General features: G+C 42.7%; 1 protein-coding gene across 5 annotated transcripts in view; it reads left to right on the forward strand.

Annotated features, from left to right (window-relative positions):
• The window catches only part of LOC122866610 (E3 ubiquitin-protein ligase HECW1), a 107,861-nt gene that overhangs the window by 35,880 nt on the left and 52,827 nt on the right, over window positions 1–19,154 (forward strand). For all 5 annotated transcript variants that reach the window (XM_044176501.1, XM_044176504.1, XM_044176500.1 and 2 more), the window contains 4 exons: window positions 1,066–1,141; window positions 6,237–6,406; window positions 14,055–14,197; window positions 14,575–14,675. In XM_044176501.1, the coding sequence (XP_044032436.1) occupies window positions 1,066–1,141; window positions 6,237–6,406; window positions 14,055–14,197; window positions 14,575–14,675 (490 nt within the window). The remainder of the gene's footprint in view (window positions 1–1,065; window positions 1,142–6,236; window positions 6,407–14,054; window positions 14,198–14,574; window positions 14,676–19,154) is intronic.

Here is a 19,154-nt window from a genome sequence, read left to right on the forward strand (position 1 = left end):
GGGGGATGTAAACAGCCACAACAATGGCATGTGAAAATTCACGTGGCAGATAATATGGCGAGTCCCACAGCTAACAGTTCAATGGAACAGCAAGCCCGCCGCCTTTCCGCTTACCGCCCGGTGTGATCCCTGTCGGCCCGAACAGTCTGAAAGCCGTCGATGGAAACGTTATGATCCGGGATATCCTGGTGTAGCCATCATAACGTGGCTACACGTTGGTTTTAGTAATGCCTTTAATGCCATCCTAAGGACATTTATTTACATTAAGACAAGCAAGGCCCAAAGAATACATTATTCTTATTTTAGTTATATCCAAGAATCCAGAATTTGTGAAACTCAAGACTATGACAATAGTGCAATGTCCCTGTGACTTTAATAATTCAAAAGGTAACCTCTGAGATATCTTGGCCATCATTTCTGTTTTTTTGCCTGCTCATATTTGACTGGGTTTAGTATGTAAGGAATGTCAAGCAAAACATTTCTACAGTATGGTGGAGCTGACACAACACAGCAGTATTTACACCCTCCACTTCCTCCTCTCTCCATCAGCTCGTCTGTCTCTCCTCCCACCCCGCATGCTCCTCCTCTTCCTGGCTGTAGAATCAATGTCAGGATAATGAAGACAGAGTATTGATCGCAGGACGCTGTCAGGCTGACTGAAAATGGAGCTTTAAAAAAGGCTGTGTTGAAATGTGATTGGGCGTTTTGTTCCTACCTAAACAATAATGTAATTGAAATCATGTTAGGTCTGACATCTTTGTGTTTTGGAGTGATAATTTACTCGTAAATCAATTATAAATGTATTCATAGTGTATTTAATTTTTGCTATTCAGTTTTTACTTTTAGATTACTGTATTCTTCCTTTACTTGTATACTGTTATTTGTCGCTTGTATACCGTTATTTGGCTGCAGTGACCCACTTTCCTCTTGGGTATCATTAAAGTTTCATCTTACAGCAAAGAATTGAAGACGCTGGTGTAGACGAGAAGGATGTATGGAGTGTGTTTTCATGTTCTTTTCATTTGAGGACAGTTCTTAAGTCTTCATGTCTGCCTGTGTCTTCAGGTATTAAAGCCAGTGGTTATTCCTGAAGTCAACCATGGACTGGGCAACAGGAGACTCATTAACTTTTCCTTGTCAGGTAGGATACCAACATCTGTCTTCTTCTTTCCATCCATTCCTGTATTGCTTTACTCCTACCCACAAATCCATGTATATCCTGTCTCCGGCATTTCAAAGAAACATAGTTACATACATAACTTGTTTGGAAAGCGATGGAGAGCGTGCAACTGACAGCAGTTGGGAGAATCTAGATATGAATGCTGGGTTCAAGCTGAACAGGTAGTAAAGTTCACTTTAAATGATAAATCTGATGGACCTGAGCCTGTCAATGAGTACTTTTAAATATAAGTTCAGTTCATGGTTTTGAGTATGCATGTTTTCAGAGAGACAAATCTATTATACAGTTTAATGTAATCCTGGAGGAAACAACTTAGACACAAGAAACAATCAAACAGTGACAACTACAGGACATACTTTAGGATCATATTTATTGGACTTTTCCTGATGCCAATACCTAAGAAATAATTGGGTCTTCTCCAAAGTATATACGAGATAGATTAACGTGCTTACATGTAAATCTAGTAATCATGTAAATTAGGTTTTCATGTTTACTGTCAAATTTTGGCAAAATGCTATTCCCTGTGTGCTCACCAAGGATAGAATACATAACTACACTTTAAAACATGATGAAAAGTCTTCTTTTAGACATTTAGAATCAGCCAGTTCCCCTATTACTGCCCCATGCAAAGGAGTTAAAGTATCTCGGGGTCTTCACGAGTGAAGGTAAAATGGAGCGTGAGATCTACAGGTGGATTTGCTTTCGATTTAGCAGTCGATCTATGTTCCAACCCACACCTATGGTCATGAGCTTTGGGTAGTGACTGAAAGAATGAGATCATGGATACAAGCAGCCGAAATTTGTTTAATCTGTAAGGTGTCTGGGCTCAGCCTTAGAGATAAGCTAAGGAGCTCAGACATCTGGAGGGAGCTCAGAGTAGAGCCACTGTTCACATTGAAAGGAGTCAGTTCAGTTGCTTCGAGCATCTCATCAGGATGCCTCCCTGGTGCCTCCCCTTGGAGGTTTTCCGTGCACATCCAACTGATAGGAGACCCTGGGGTAGACCCAGAACACACTAGATGGATTTTATATATTTCATCTGGGCTGGGCACGCCTCTGGATCCCCCAGGAGGAGCTGGAAAACGTTGCTGGGGAGAGGGGAGTCTGGACTAAACTGTTTAGCCTGCTGCCACTGCGACCTGGCCCCGGATAACCGGAAGAAAATGGATGGATGGATAATCAGCCAATTGTTTTCTCACATACATACATTTTTAAACAGGCGTTGGGACCAAAAATAAATTACATTAAAAAATACAAGGGGCCTTAAACATTGACAGAGAGAGGGGTTAACTGTGATACCAAATTACTGCACAGAAACTTTGGTGGGTTTTGGACTTAAATCTCTTGACCCTAATGGCATGAATAAAGATCTTTCTCTTAGCTGTTCACAGTGTTAAGCTGTCATGGACTGTATCTTTCAATCAGTGGATTTTACTTGCCACTTTCTACCACTCTTCCTTTACTTCTGAAAAAAACTAACACCTTTTCTCAATTGTAGCATAAAAGTTTGCTTGCTGCTCTTTAGTCCCATTTTTATAAACTTGCACTGTGCATAATTATGTTTGTAATGAAAAGCTTAATTAGCTGACCCTCTGGTGCTATCAGAACAACCAGGAGCTGAACACGCTCAAAACTGTATAGATGACAGTGGATGAGCCCCCAACACTGCCCCCTATCACCATATCCAACAACACAGTGTCTGCTTTGGAAACCTTCAGGTTTCTGGGCTCCACAATCTCAAAGGACCTAAAGTGGGCATCCAACATCGACACCATCATCAAAAAGGCCCAGCAGATGATGTACTTCGTGCGCCAGCTCAGGAAGTTCAACCGGCCTCAGGGATTGCTGATCCATTTCTACTCTGCAATAATCCAGTCTGTTCTCTGCACATCCATCAGTGTCTGGTCTGAATTGGCCACCTAATAGGACAGGAACAGACTACAGCGGACAGTTAGGACTGCAGAAAGAATCATCAGTGCTGACCTGCCCTCCATTCCTGACTCACGTCCAGAGTCAGGAAATGGGCAGGAAACATCACTGCAGACCCATCACACCCTGGACACAACCTGTTCCACCTTCTCCCCTCTGGTAGGCGCTACAGAGCACTGTACGCCAAAACAACCAGACACAAGAACAGTTTCTATCTAACATCAGTGACATAGTGTCAGGAACAATCCCTGTGCAATAACCCTGTAACAAAAACATCCACTGTACCTGTAAATTTATCTCATTGTTTGTTAGTTGTTGACACAGGTTTAAATGTAAATATCATCACTCAAACACAAATCTACACATGCTGTACATACTGTATATACTGTCATATCCACCTACCTCATATATAAAGCAACCTGATACATTAATCATATTTATTTCAGCACTCTGCACCATTGCACTATTGTCTTACTGTCTACAAATGTTATTGTTGTTTTCCCCCTCTCACCCCCTGTGGGGTGGTATGTGTCGTCCTCAAGCTCGGGTCCTCTACCAGAGGCCTGGGAGTTTGAGGGTTCTGCTCAGTATCTCAGCTGGTCCTAGGACTGCACTCTTCTGGACAGTGACTTCAGATGTTGTACCTGGAATCTGCTGGAGCCATTCTCCCAGTTTGGGGGTCACAGCCCCCAGTGCTCCGGTTACTACTGGCACCACTGTTGCTTTTACTCTCCACATCTTTTCTAGCTCCTCTTTCAGCCTTTGGTATTTTTCAAGCTTCTCATGTTCCTTCTTCTTGATGTTGCTATCACCACTGCCTTATTCTTGATCTTGTACATTTCCAAGCATTCCAGTATCCATGTATGTGGCATTGAGTCATAGGCTTTCTTGTATTCAATCCAGGCGGTACATAGGTTGGTCTGCCTAGTCTTGCAGTCTCGAGTGACTGCTCTATTGATCAGTAGCTAGTGCTTGGCTCCCCTGGTATTCAGAATTCCATTCTGGGCCCTGTCCATATATTGAGCCATATGCCTACTCATCTTAGCCAGTATGATGCCTGACAGGAGCTTCCATGTTGTGCAGAGACAGGTTATTGGCCGGTAGTTGGATGGAATTGTTCCCTACTGATGGTTCCTTCATGATCAGGACTGTCCGTCCTTGGGTTAACCATTCTGGGTGGGTCCCATCCATCAGCAGTTGGTTCATTTGTGCTGACAGGCATTAATGGAGTACAGTTATTTTCTTCAGCCAGTAATTGTAGATCATGTGAGGGCCTGGTGCTGTCCAGCTCTTCATACCTGACACTCTTTCTTGGATGTCTGCCATTGAAATGGTAACTGGATCTTGCTCTGGGACCTTGTTGACCCGGGGGATGTCCGAGCTGGTATGACTCTTATTTTTGCGGTTTCACTCATACCTGAGGTAGGCAAGTAGCATTAAGAAACTTGCCTAAGGGTCCACCTGGATACTGCCCCGCCCTGACTGGGAATCAAATTTATATTATATATATATATATATATATATATATATATATATATATATATATATATATATATATATATATATATATAGTAGTTATATATTTATATCTGTACATAGTAGTTTACGTTTACCTTTGTTCAGCTTTGTTGTCCTTGTTTTTAGCTGTATGTCTGTTTCTGTGTAAGTACATTAAGAGCAACAAAAAAAACAGAGTCAGATTACTTGTATGTGTACACATACCTGGCCAATAAAGCTGATTTTGATTCTGACTCTGATTCTGATGAAATCAAGCTAAATTGATTGATTCTGCATGAGCTGATCAAATAATTGAGTGTGGTGTGTGCACTCTTTCCTACTTGAATCTGCTGCACATATGACTTACATCACTTGGGTAAGAAGATCCCCCTCTGGCTGCCTTTACAACTCAAATTATGCACACACCACTTGAAATTCAATTTCAGGCCCAAACAACCAAAGACAAAACAATCTTGACACAGGGATATTACAGCAATTTCAACTACCCTTTACACACACCTCTACAGTACTACTATGGTGGAGAGGTTGTGTGGCTCAGGTCTCAGGTTTGGCGATATCTGAAGTTTCTTGACGTCCTCCCGGATCCATTTCATACTGTATGTTTACAATCTATCTGTAATTTTATCATCCTGAGTGTCCATACTGTAATTTTACTATGTTGGTCTATTCTGTACACACAACATTGCGTGTCTGTCCGTTCTTTTTTTGTTTGTTTTTCCTCATCCGAATCGAGGGTCTAAGGACAGAGGGTGGAAGCTAGAAGCTCATAGTATTCTTACAAAAACCGCAACCGCACACAAAGGCCTTTTACAACTCAGCTCTTAGCTGCTGACTGTGTCAGTGGCCTCATGTACTTTTCATTCACAGCCACTTCTCTCCAGCTGGAGGCATCCCTGAGCTGGATAAAGGAGCTGGAGCATCTTCCTGGATTAAAAAGGAAATTAAGTGTAACTGGCTTCCTGAGGAATTCTTATCAACAAAAATCAATAATATTTGGAATACAAAACAGTGGTCATCTGATATAACACACCACAGCACAGCCATAGCCAAGATTTTAGAGGTCATGAGTCCCAGTTTATTTTGTTGGCGTCAAAGTAGTTAAATTGATATATATTGACTCTGGGTCTAAAGATTCTCAGAAAAAATACTCAGGATATTACCTCAATGGTAGCTACAGCCCCAACGCATGTCCACTCATTTCATTTACCCATTAACCCTTCTTCACAACAATTCTCCTGTATTTATCTGAGAGTGCCCGAAGACGTTTTTCTCTCTGTTTTTCTCACTAGTTTTTCATCTTCAAGAGCGCCTAAAGCTTCACTGGATTTGCCACATTTCAAAAAGATTGAACACTTGGCTCCTGCAGTTCTTATAAGTTTTTAAAATTTAAAGAAATTACTTGTGATGTTGTTAGGCTCAATATAAGCCTGTTTTCTCAAGAATATTGCAGTTTTATCCCAGCAGTCATCTGAATCATAGAGATAAACCCTACAGCTGCAGGTCACTCATGAACATCCCAAGATTTGTCAGTATCACTTTTGGTTTCAACCTGTGCCAGAGTTTTCTATTATAACATAATATATATTGCTTCCATGGCCCCCTCTTTCAGACCTCCAGGCAGTTGGTTTGAAGAAGGGGATGTTCTTCAATCCTGACCCCTACCTGAAGCTCTCCATCCAGCCTGGAAAACACAGCATCTTCCCCTCACTGCCACACCACGGCCAGGAGAAACGCTCCGGAGTGGTCTGCAACACAGTCAACCCACAATGGAGCACGGAGGTGCACACACACACACACACACACACACACACACACACACACACACACACACACACACACAGGTATACTTTCTTTCTCACACGTGTTGATAGATTTCCACGCTATATTTAGACATTTAAATTGTTTTATCTACATTATCTGTATCCATCTGTGTCCTTGGCTGTCCTAAGTGCAACTCACAATGAGTCTTTAAACCAACTTAAAGCCACACAGACCTTGGCTTAAAGATACCTGCTATTATTCAGCAAGTGGAGAACAGTTTTACTTTGAACAAAGTACCGTTGCACAGGAGAAAAAGTGAAGGTTAGGATTCAGTTTAGGTGAAAGATGGATGGCAGAAACATGTGTGCATGTGTATTCTCTAGTCTGTAGACAAGGATTGTCTCTGACTTTAAAAGGCTATTGAAAGAAGACACAACACAGTATTCATTTTTGACACCTCTTTTAGTCTTTGGCAAAAAAATAAATAAATAAATAAAAAAAATAAAAAATGTAAATAAAAATATATATATATATATATATATATGACCACGGGCACCACTGTCGCCTTCACCTTCCAAGCCTTCTCCAGCTCTTCTCTGAGCCCTTGGTATTTCTCTAGTTTCTCATGTTCCTTTTTCCTGATGTTGCCATCACTTGGTATTGCCACGTCAACCACAACGGCTTTCCTCTGCTGTCTGTCCACCACCACGATGTCTGGTTGGTTCGCAATTACCATTCTGTCAGTCTGAATCTGGAAGTCCCACAGGATCTTGGCTCGGTCATTCTCTACCACCTTTGGAGGTGTTTCCCACTTTGATCTTACGGTTTCCAGTCCATACTCCGTGCAGATGTTCCTGTACACTATGCCAGCCACTTGGTTATGGCGTTCCATGTATGCTTTCCCTGCCAGCATCTTACACCCTGCAGTTATGTGCTGGATTGTCTCAGGGGCCTCTTTGCACAGCCTACACCTTGGGTCTTGTCTGGTGTGGTAGATCTGGGCCTCTATTGCTCTGGTGCTCAGGGCCTGCTCCTGTGCAGCCGTGATGAGTGCCTCTGTGCTATCCTTCAGTCCGGCCCGCTCTAGCCATTGGTAGGATTTCTTGATATCAGCCACTTCAGTTATGTTCCGGTGGTATATCCCATGTAGGGGTTTGTCCTCCCTCCCATGATGGTCCCTCCTCCAGCACCTCTTCCTCTGTTCCCCATTGCCTGAGACACTCACTGAACATCATCTGTTGGGGCCTTATCTTTGATGTACTTGTGGATCTTGGATGTTTCATCCTGGATAGTGGCTCTCACACTCACTAGTCCACGGCCGCCTTCCTTACGGCTAGCGTACAGTCTCAGGGTGCTGGATTTGGAATGGAACCCTCCATGCATGGTGAGGAGCTTTCGTGTCTTAACATCTGTGGTCTGTATCTCTTCCTTTGTCCAACTTATTATTCCTGCAGGGTATCTGATCACTGGCAGGGCGTAGCTGTTTATTGCCTGGGACTTGTTCTCGCCATTAAGTTGACTTCTTAGGACTTGCTTTACTCGTTGGAGGTATTTGGCAGTTGCTGTTTTCCTTGTTACCTCTTCGAGGTTGCCATTTGCTTGTGGTATTCCAAGGTACTTGTAGCCATCCTCAATGTCTGCTATTGTTCCTTCTGGGAGTGAGATTCCTTCTGTGTGGACTACCTTCCCTCTCTTTGTCGCCATTCGACTACACTTCTCAAGCCTGAATGAAATCCCAATGTCAGAGCTGTAGATCCTGGTGGTGTGGATCAGTGAGTCGATGTCCCGCTCGCTCTTAGCGTATAGCTTGATGTCATCCATGTAGAGGAGGTGACTGATGGTGGCCCCATTCCTGAGTCGGTATCCATAGCCAGTCTTGTTGATTATTTGGCTGAGGGGGATCAGACCTATGCAGAACAGCAGTGGGGACAGAGCATCTCCTTGGTATATGCCACATTTGATGGATACTTGTGCAAGTGGCTTGCCATTGGCCTCAAGGGTGGTTTTCCACAGCCTCATTGAGTTTGCAATGAAGTCTCTTAGAGTCCTGTTGATGTTGTACATCTCCAAGCATTCAGTGATCCATGTGTGCGGCATTGAGTCATATGCTTTCTTATAATCAATCCAGGCAGTGCACAGGTTGGAGTGTCGGGTTCTGCAGTCTTGGGTGACTGTTCTGTCAACCAGGAGTTGGTGTTTGGCTCCTCTGGTTCCTTTGCCGATGCCCTTCTGTGCTTTGCTCATGTATTGATCCATTTGTCCACTTATCTTAGCCACAATGATGCCTGACATGAGCTTCCATGTTGTGGAGAGACAGGTTATTGGCCGATAGTTGGATGGGACTGTACCCTTTGCGGGAATACTTCAGGATCAGGATTGTACGCCCTTCGGTAAGCCATTCAGGGTGCGTCCCATCCTTTAGCAGCTGGTTCATTTGTGCTGCTAGGCGCTCGTGGAGTGCAGTGAGCTTCTTTAGCCAGTAGGTGTGGATCCTGTCAGGGCCTGGTGCTGTCCAGTTTTTCATACCTGAGACTCTTTCTTGGATGTCTGCCGCTGTGATGGTGACTGGATTCTGTTCAGTGAGGTTGCTGTGGTCCTCTCTCAGAGCCACCAGCCACTGTGCATCGCTGTTGTGTGATGCCTCCCTCTCCCATATACTTTTCCAGTACTGTTCAGTTTCCAGCCTTGGTGGGTCTGCTCTGCTGTTATTACGCATTGAGCGTACACTTTCGCAGGTTGAGTTGCGAACAGCCGGTTCATTCTTCAGGCTTCATTATCTCTCGTGTACCTCTTTAGGCGGCTGGCCAAGGCTTGGAGCCTTTGTTTGACCTTGAGTGCTTCAGGTATGGGCATCTGGTTGTACCTCTTGGGTGCTTGTTTTCTCATTGCACCTCTCTCGGCCTCTGTCAGTTGGCTCACTTCTCTTCTTGCCTCCTTGATTTTAGCCTCCAGCCTTCGTTTCCATGGTGGGTACTGTTTCTCATGGCTCCCATGGTTGCTCTTATAGCCAAGCAGCTCGAGGATCACTGCTGCTAACTACAGCCCTAAAAACATTCGTAGCAGAGACATAATGTTACTGAAATACTGTGCAAGATACAGCTTATTAGTGCAGCAGGCCAAGCAGCTTGGGTGGCCAATGATAGTGGTTTACTACCCATACAATTGGTGATTCTGCAGATGCAATCAGGTAATTAATGCATTTAACAAGACTGTATTAAAACAGTAAATTGTAATATGTTTCATCATATTTGTTGTTTGTACTGGTTACTTTTTATTTAGTTTTTGTCACATTTTGTTGTGGAAAAAAGTTGTGGAATGATTTTTCGACATAGTTTCCGTTGACAAAACCAACAGTCTTATATTAATGTACAATTCCATGATGTGTAATGTAGGGAAAATTAAGGAGAAACCAAAGGCATTATAGAAATCTTGGTATACTGTAGATGTTTTTTGTGCATGGATGGAAAGCAAACAATGGTTCTTGACAAAAGAACCATTGTAAAATGTACAACAGATTGTACAACACAGATAAAGGATGATTGGGTGCTTCTTTGGTTTCAGCAGTAGAGTAAGAAGATCAGTGTAATCCATGAAAATCATGTTTGCTTTGTGGAAAACAAGATCAGCCAATTGATTTGGGGGCATAGAATACTGTACCTCAAAACCTAACACTGCAGCGGCAGATGGCCGCCCACCATTGAGTCTGGTTCTGTCCAAGGTTTCTGCCCTCTTAAAGGAAGTTTTTCCTTGCCACTGTTACCAAATGCTTGCTCATGGTGGGATTTGTTGGGTCTCTGTAATTAATATTATAAAGAGTACAGTATAGACCTGCTCTATAGGAAAAGTGCAATGAGATAACTTCTGTTATGAATTGGCGTAAAATTGAATTGAATTGAATTTAATTGTACTGAGGTGATTTACAGCGGCTCGGACCAGGACTCTGACTCCGACGACAAAGACAGACCGAGAGAGAGGTCGGGCATCAGTCAGTGCCCACCTCCAGAGGTCTGAGCGGGCTGGCAGGATCAGCCTCGGGATGCCAGGAATAAAACCCGGCTAGGTAACGTTACTGTGTCTTCCTCGTCTGAGTCAGAGTCCTGGTCGGAGCCGCTGTACTGTATTCCATGTCGGTCCTGAAAATCTCCTCCTCTCGGTGGCCCAAAGCTCCTGTGCTAGCGGTGTAAACAACATCACTCAGCCAGTGTCCAGTGCTCTAATAGGACTGCTAACTAGTTAAGCAGCAGTTGGCAGTTACTTAGCAACAAGTAAAGCTATCTGTCCATCTGGAAACTCGGACATCAGAGGGAAAACCAGAAAATATTTTCTCCATTAAAATATAATCTCTGTGATGTTGCAAATGGAGTTGCTGTGATGCAAGAAACATTTCAGATGCGATCTGACAATAAAGTGTCATCATCATCAACATGACATTTGAACAAAGTCATGTTTCCTGTAATGTCATGTCAGGAGGGAATAGGGGCAAAGGACCTGTAAATACAATGACAGCAACATTTTATTCTGTGCAGTTTGGTGAGGAAGAATAAAAACATTGGCTTGTGCCAGCTGTACTGGCTTTACATCCATATAGTTCGACTCTCACTTGTCATGCTAATGAAATGATGCTCTGTGCACACAAGCATACAGTAAAATATTACAGTACAGTAATACAGTACAAGCATGTAAGCGTCAGAGAAATATAAAAAACAGAGCATGTTGCTATGTTTTGGGGTTTTTTGTGATACAATAAACAATCAGTTATGTCATATTTCATTCTATCCTATATTAAATTACTTATGACAGTCATACATCACACTCCATATAATCTCATATTAAACTGCATATTACAGTCATATTTGTTTGTTGTTGCTGATGCTGTTCTTTCAGCAACTTAAAGGGGGACTCCACCAATTGTATTTCCAGGTGTTGGGGAGTACTACTGCATATGTGAAAAATTATTTAAATTATTATTTAAATTATTTATATAGCCCAATATCACAAATCACAATTTGCCTCAAGGGGCTTTACATTCTGTACAGCATAAGTTGGCTAGCTAAAGATACAACTTTTCAGCTCCAGTCAGGTTGTGTCATGGTAAATGTATGATCCAGTGTTTTTGGAGCTTGACCCATACTAGGCACTAAAAATTAGAATATTTTGACCTCTGCTGCACAGATTTTGACCATTAATTTTTAATCTGTCTCTCACAAATGTCCCACCTTCATGGTAGTGCTATATTGTTGGAGGTTCCCTTTAAACCTTGTCTCTGATTGGCTATTTCTGCTCTGCGCATACATGTGGTTAATCACATGATCCTGTGAGCTGCTTTTAAAGGTTACTCCTTCACTTTGCTGTAAGTCGCTTGATAAATTTGTCTTATTCTTTATTAGCAAGGAACTTTTTACTCCTAAATTGGCTCTTAACAGCATTCTTAGAGAGTAAATCTCACAGCTTCCATATGATAAACACTGGCTCAACTTCCCTTATTCCTCCTGCTTCTCCTCTACTCGTCCTATCTCTTTCTCTCTTCATAACCTTCCTATCTCTTCTATCCTCTGGTCCTCCTCTACAGCTTCATTTCACTCCTCTTCCTACAGATTAACATTGCACTCTGCTGCACACTCCCTCCTCCTCCTCCTCCTCCCACCATTTCCTCTCTCTCTCTCTCTCCTGTACAATCTCACCCCCTTTACTGCGTGTCCCGCGTTCTCCAGTCACACATACACACTTTTGCTTTGTGTGCTCCCTTCTGGCTCATCTTGTAAATTATTCACTCTGACTCCTTTTCATCCTCCTCCTAGCCTTTCTTCCCCATCTCTGCTCATTTTTCTATCTTCTGCAGCGCAATGTTATTACATTTCATCCCATGCACCCAGACCATAGACTGTATAAAACAGAACCAGACGCACTTTTTAAATTTCAGTGCACTCCCTTCCTCATTTCACTCCCCTTTCTTGCCCTGTTTTTCTGCCCATTCATGTTTCCTTACCAAACCGTCATTCCTAAACACATCTGCAGTCATTTAGGAACCGAACTTCTGTTGACCAACTTAAGAGCTCTCTTAAACACAAGCATGTTTTAGTCCAAAGTAATATGATATATAGCTTTTATTCTCAAGTTTGCAAGTAGGAGTAAAAGTGAGGGATTTTAAACTTGTGTCTTTAACTTTTATCTAAAATTTCTCTTTTAGTATCTGATAAATAATGGCCTTGAAAACTTTCTGTATGTAGCACCAGAAACTGGTTCTGTGATTAACCTTCTAGGTGGGCCATATTGGGACATCTGCTTTAGGCTTGTTCTGTACTACAGCAGAACCCGTCTGGTGCTGTAAAGAACTGTTTGAGAAAAGTTCCCTAAAGCACCATGCTGATTATACATTTATGATGCTATAAAAATACCTTTTATAAAGGTCTTTGCAGCTCTATTCTCAGAATATTGTATTATATGTTCTCAACCAAACCATGTTGAAGTGTCCTTTTTAAATTTACTGTAATGAAAGCCCTCCAAGAAATGGTAAAATACTTAATTATATTTACATCATTGCATCCATTTCCACAATCTTCTTCTTATGAATGAAAAGTTGAATTCATAAGTAATAAAACGCACCCTTGCTCAATTCAGTAAACTCAGGGGATTTGCTGCTACAGTCTTAATTGGTCTGCTATGACCAGTAGCTTAGGGGGGCTAATGTTAGCTTATTACAATAACAAACCAGAAAGGGAGTTTCTGCTAAAATATACAGTAGATACATTTTGCTGTATAACAGACATGACTGAGTCAGTTTTTGACTTTATTTCTCTTCTCCACTTGTGCTACTGTTATAATAGCTAGATGGGATACAACCATGTCTATCTAAAATTCAGAGCCAAGTCAGTTCTTTTGGATTCATCTTCTTTAAGTTAAGCTTGATTGTTGGTGCAGCCATGAACTGCACAATATGTTGCACAAAGACATGATTTATCGCAGAGTTTTGTATTCGGTTGCATTACAGTGTACAGGAGTGTCTGTGTTTTCAGTTCAATCTAATGACTAATGTTTGAGCTTCACTGTGCAAAATGTTGAGTTTGACACTTTCAGACTGTTTTCACATTTATCTGCTGAAGTTTCTCTGTGCTCACCTTAAATCTCAGTTTAACACCTGGACATACCAGCAGGATGTATGACATCACAATTAGATTGGAGCCAATCATGGTCCAGTATGCATTTTGAATGACTTTACAGTCAAGTAGGAGACATTTTGTGTCCAGCAGTTAAACTTTTGAAATGAACAATATTGGCATAGGTTTTGAATTTTTCAGTGAGAAAGAGGAGGAGATGTCATTTTAAGAATTTTGAATGAGATAGTTGCTAATTAATGGGAAAAAACATGTGATTATATCTGAATTGGTATCAGGAGAGAAAAAGTTGGATTGGTGCATCCCTATTTTGAAGGGATGATATTCTCCCTAAATGATTAGTTGTATTAGAAAGGTTTTTTTTTAACTATTTCGAATTATGACCTCATAGCCTTTCCTTTATTAAAGAACAATATGAGCTCTGTGTACTGGCAAACGGATATTATGTTCTAACTGTAATGTATACACAGAAATCAAACATCATCCCAATCCAATGACATCAAGTGGTCTAATCCATACGATGCTCTTTCCTCTGTGTTTGTCTTTTTCTCCAGAGGTTTAACTTTGTGTCTCTGCCGACTGACGTCCTGGAGATCGAGGTGAAGGATAAGTTTGCCAAGAGTCGGCCAATCATCAAACGCTTCCTGGGGAAGCTCTCTGTCCCTGTCCAGAGGCTGCTGGAAAAACATGCCATTGGGTAAAACACACACACAGAACACATTTGCGCAGAATGTTGAGTGCAGCGGGACTGTTTGTCATCAGCTCAGATATTATTCTAGTGCTCGATGATTCAAGTCTGTAGAGCTGTGGAAGTTTTCCCACATACACAAGCTCACACGGACAGTGGATGAGATGAAGGATGTGGATGGCTCTAGCCAGTTTATATCTCATGTGACCATCTGATTTTAGCTATGGTTAGCTATTCTGTACAGACAGCCTGCATTTCCTTTACTGCAGGTTGTTGCTTGTCAAAATAAATTATATCATAGCAACATCTGCATTTTCAATTCTCCCATTTTTCATTCTCCCTGCATTGACTCTTTTCCTCCGTCTGTCTCTGTATTTTGTCCGCAGGGATCGGGTAGTGAGTTATTCGCTGGGTCGGAGGTTGCCGACTGATCATGTCTGCGGCCAGCTGCAGTTCCGCTTTGAGCTGACCTCCTCTATTCACCCAGGTACACAAGGCATCACGCCGTCTAGCAGCAATGCCAGACATATTATCAATCGTGCTATCTCCCCTTGGCTGTTAATCATCTCTCCATAGCAACATTTTTTTTAAAGGGACAGTTCATCCCAAAATCAAAAATACATATTTTTCCTCTTACCTGTAGTGCTATTTATCCATCTGGATTGTTTTGGTGTGAGTTGCCGAGTTCTGTAAATATCGGTCGTAACAATGTCTACATTTTCTTTTATATAATGGGACTATATGGCACTAGGCTTGTGGTGCTCAAAGCACCAAAAAAATAAATACATTTGAAAAACTCAACAGCAACGTCTCTTTCCAGAAATCATGACCCGGTTACTCAAGATAATGCACAGACCTTGTTGTGAGCAGTTTCATGTAGGAACTATTTTCTTTCTACCAATAGTTCCTACAAGAACTTGCTCACAACAAGGTCTGTGGATTATCTTGAGTAACCGGGTCATGATTTCTTTGACGTTTTGAAGAAATCAACAACAACAGTTGTTGATTTTTATATATATGTATGTGTATATATATATCTATATATAGATATATATATATATGTATGCTCGGGGCGCAATGAGCAATGACCCAGTGTGGGTCCTTAGGCAAGACCCTTCACGCTGCTGCCTACCTCATGATGATGATGAGTGACGATGAAATACATGACATGCCGGCTAAGATAAGTGGACACATGGATCAATACATGAGCAAAGCACAGAAGGGCATTGGCAAAGGAACCAGAGGAGCCAAACACCAACTCCTGGTTGACAGAACAGTCACCCAAGACTGCAGAGCCCGACACACCAACCTGTGCACTGCCTGGATTGATTACAAGAAAGCATATGACTCAATGCCGCACACATGGATCATGTACAACATGATGTACATGTACAACATCCGATGATGTACAACATCAACAGGACTCTAAGGGACTTCATTGCGAACTCGATGTGTGGCTGTGGAAAACCACCCTTGAGGCCAATGGTAAGCCACTTGCACAAGTATCCATCAAATGTGGCATATACCAAGGAGATGCTCTGTCCCCACTGCTGTTCTGCATAGGTCTGAACCCCCTCAGCCAAATAATCAACAAGACTGGCTATGGATACCGACTCAGGAATGGGGCCACCATCAGTCACCTCCTCTACATGGATGACATCAAGCTATACGCTAAGAGCGAGCGGGACATCGACTCACTGATCCACACCACCAGGATCTACAGCTCTGACATTGGGATGTCATTCGGGCTTGAGAAGTGCAGTCGAATGGTGACAAAGAGAGGGAAGGTAGTCCACACAGAAGGGGTCTCACTCCCAGAAGGAACAATAGCAGACATTGAGGATGGTTACAAGTACCTTGGAATACCACAGGCAAATGGCAACCTCGAAGAGGCAACAAGGAAGACGGCAACGGCCAAATACCTCCAACGAGTAAGGCAAGTCCTAAGAAGTCAGCTCAATGGCAAGAACAAAGCCCAGGCAATAAACAGCTACGCCCTGCCAGTGATCAGATACCCTGCGGGAATAATAAGATGGCCAAAGGAGGAGATACAGACCACAGACGTTAAGACGCGAAAGCTCCTCACCATGCATGGAGGGTTCAATCGCAAATCCAGCACCCTGAGACTGTACGCTAGCCGTAAGGAAGGCGGCAGTGGACTAGTGAGTGTGAGAGCCACTATCCAGGATGAAACATCCAAGATCCACAAGTACATCCAAGATAAGGCCCCAACAGATGACGTGCTCAGGGAATGTCTCAGGCAATGGAGAACAGAGGAAGACGTGCTGGAGGAAGGACCATCATGGGAGGACAAACCCCTACATGGGATATACCACCGGAACATAACTGAAGTGGCTGATATCAAGAAGTCCTACCAATGGCTAGAGCGGGCTGGATTGAAGGACAGCACAGAGGCACTCATCATGGCTGCACAGGAGCAGGCCCTGAGCACCAGAGCGATAGAGGCCCAGAGCGATAGAGGCCCAGATCTACCACACCAGACAAGACCCAAGGTGTAGGCTGTGCAAAGAGGCCCCTGAGACAATCCAGCACATAACTGCAGGTTGTAAGATGCTGGCAGGAAAAGCATACATGGAGCGCCATAACCAAGTGGCTGGCATAGTGTACAGGAACATCTGCACTGAGTATGGACTGGAAACCCCGAGGTCAAAGTGGGAAACACCTCCAAAGGTGGTAGAGAATGACCGAGCCAAGATCCTGTGGGACTTCCAGATCCAGACTGACAGAATGGTAATGGCGAACCAGCCTAACATCGTGGTGGTTGACAAACAACAGAGGAAAGCCGTTGTGGTTGATGTGGCGATACCAAGCGATGGCAACATCAGGAAAAAGGAACATGAGAAACTAGAGAAGTACCAAGGGCTCAGAGAAGAGCTGGAGAAGGCCTGGAAGGTGAAGGCAACAGTGGTGCCCGTGGTCATTGGAGCACTCGGGGCAGTGACCCCCAAACTGGAGGAGTGGCTACAGCAGATCCCTGGAAGAACACCAGACATCTCGGTCCAGAAGAGCGCAGTACTGGGAACAGCAAAAATACTGCGCAGAACCCTCAAGCTCCCAGGCCTCTGGTAGAGGACCCGAGCTCGAAGGATGAGACCACCCGCGGAGGGTGAAGGACAAAAGTTTTGTATATGTGTATATATGTATATGTGTATATGTATATATGTATGTATATATGTATATATGTATGTATATATGTATATATATATGTATATATATGTATATGTGTATATATGTATATATATGTATGTACATATATATGTATATATATGTATGTATATATGTATATATATATGTATGTATATATGTATGTATATATGTATATATATATGTATGTATATATATGTGTATATATATATGTATGTATATATATATATATATATATGTGTATGTATATATGTATATGTATGTATATATATATTTTCTGGTCTTCCCTCTGATGTCCTCTGGCTGCTCTGCTTCAACTTTCAATTCAATCACCTGTGCCTTTCTAACCCAATCACCTACATGCCTATATAAACGTGTCTAACCCCTTTCTCTCCCATTTGTCTCAGGTCTCACAACGATTTCTTCTAGCTCAGACATACTTACTCGAGTTTAGCAAACAGTTCTTAGCTTAACTTATATCAAAAAGTGCACATGCGCCAACGTGCATGCTGCTTGTTGCTGTTGCTCTGTCTCGTCATCTTACTTTTTCCAACTTTTAACTTTCCTTTTTCTTCAAAACTTGAGTAACTTGTGTGTAAGTATAATTTAAACTACACTCTTTACGAAAATGAGAGTAGAGAGTGTTTTGGTCATTTCTTTCACCGTAAAACTTCTCCTGCTACTCGGTTAGGGCACCGCTGCAGAACAGCTGTTTGACCGCATTGTTTACACCAGGGGACCGCTGATCACGCTGAAGCCGAGCGTCATGGCGCCCAGGACAACCGATATCCCCACTGAGATCTGGAGGAGGACACACCGAGGATGCAGAGGTGGAACAAAGCGGCGAGGGAAGAGAGAGGGGTCCAGACAAAAGAGACATAAGAACAAGAGATTTAGGCCGTGTCTGCCTTCTCTCGTCATGGGCAACGTGAGATCACTGGCGAATAAAATGGACGAGCTAACGTCAGATGTTAGCCTGTAGTTAGATGGAGTTCCGTGAGTGTAGTTTGATGTGCTTCTCAGAGACATGGCTACACCAGGATATCCCGGATCATAACGTTTCCATCGACGGCTTTCAGACGATCCAGCCAGAAAACAATAGGCCTGATTACTGATTACTGGGCCATCATGGAAACAATTAGGTCAGTTTCAGGTGAAACTAGCTAATCAACAGATACTCAGGAAGACTCCTTCCTGAGGGCAGGGCTTATGTAACACAGAGTAGCTTAAATTTCTGAGTTCCTGTTCCATTTTTTCACAATTGAGAATGACTTCCGGATGGGAGCCGAAACGTCTTGATTCTGAAAACAGTGTCCAGATGACTACGACTGAAACCTTTTCTACGATAACTTAATTGTGGTTTATCACAGAGTTAAATTTCTCTAGCCACACCCAGGCCTGATTACTGCCACACCTGTTCTCAATCAAGAAATCACTTAAATAGGACCTGCCTGACAAAGTGAAGTAGACCAAAAGATCTTCAAAAGCTAGACATCATGCCAAGAGCCAAAGAAATTCAGGAACAAATGAGAAAGAAAGTAATTGAGATCATGCAAACAATAAGAAATCAGGAGAGGGGGCAAGCACTTTTTCACACCACTGCATGTGCCTCTGGTTAAAAGGCAGCCTGCAACGACACAAACAGTGAGGAGATGGTCAGAGGAGGCCTATGAGACACTTCAGGGATGTTTTGAGGTGACAAACTAGGATCCACTCTGTGAGCCTCATGGAGAGGACATTGACGGGCTCACTGACTGCATCACTGGCTACATTAACTTCTGTGTGGACTGCAATGTCCCAA

The sequence above is a fragment of the Siniperca chuatsi genome, linkage group LG19, assembly GCF_020085105.1.
Source record: "Siniperca chuatsi isolate FFG_IHB_CAS linkage group LG19, ASM2008510v1, whole genome shotgun sequence".
NCBI lineage: Eukaryota > Metazoa > Chordata > Actinopteri > Centrarchiformes > Sinipercidae > Siniperca > Siniperca chuatsi.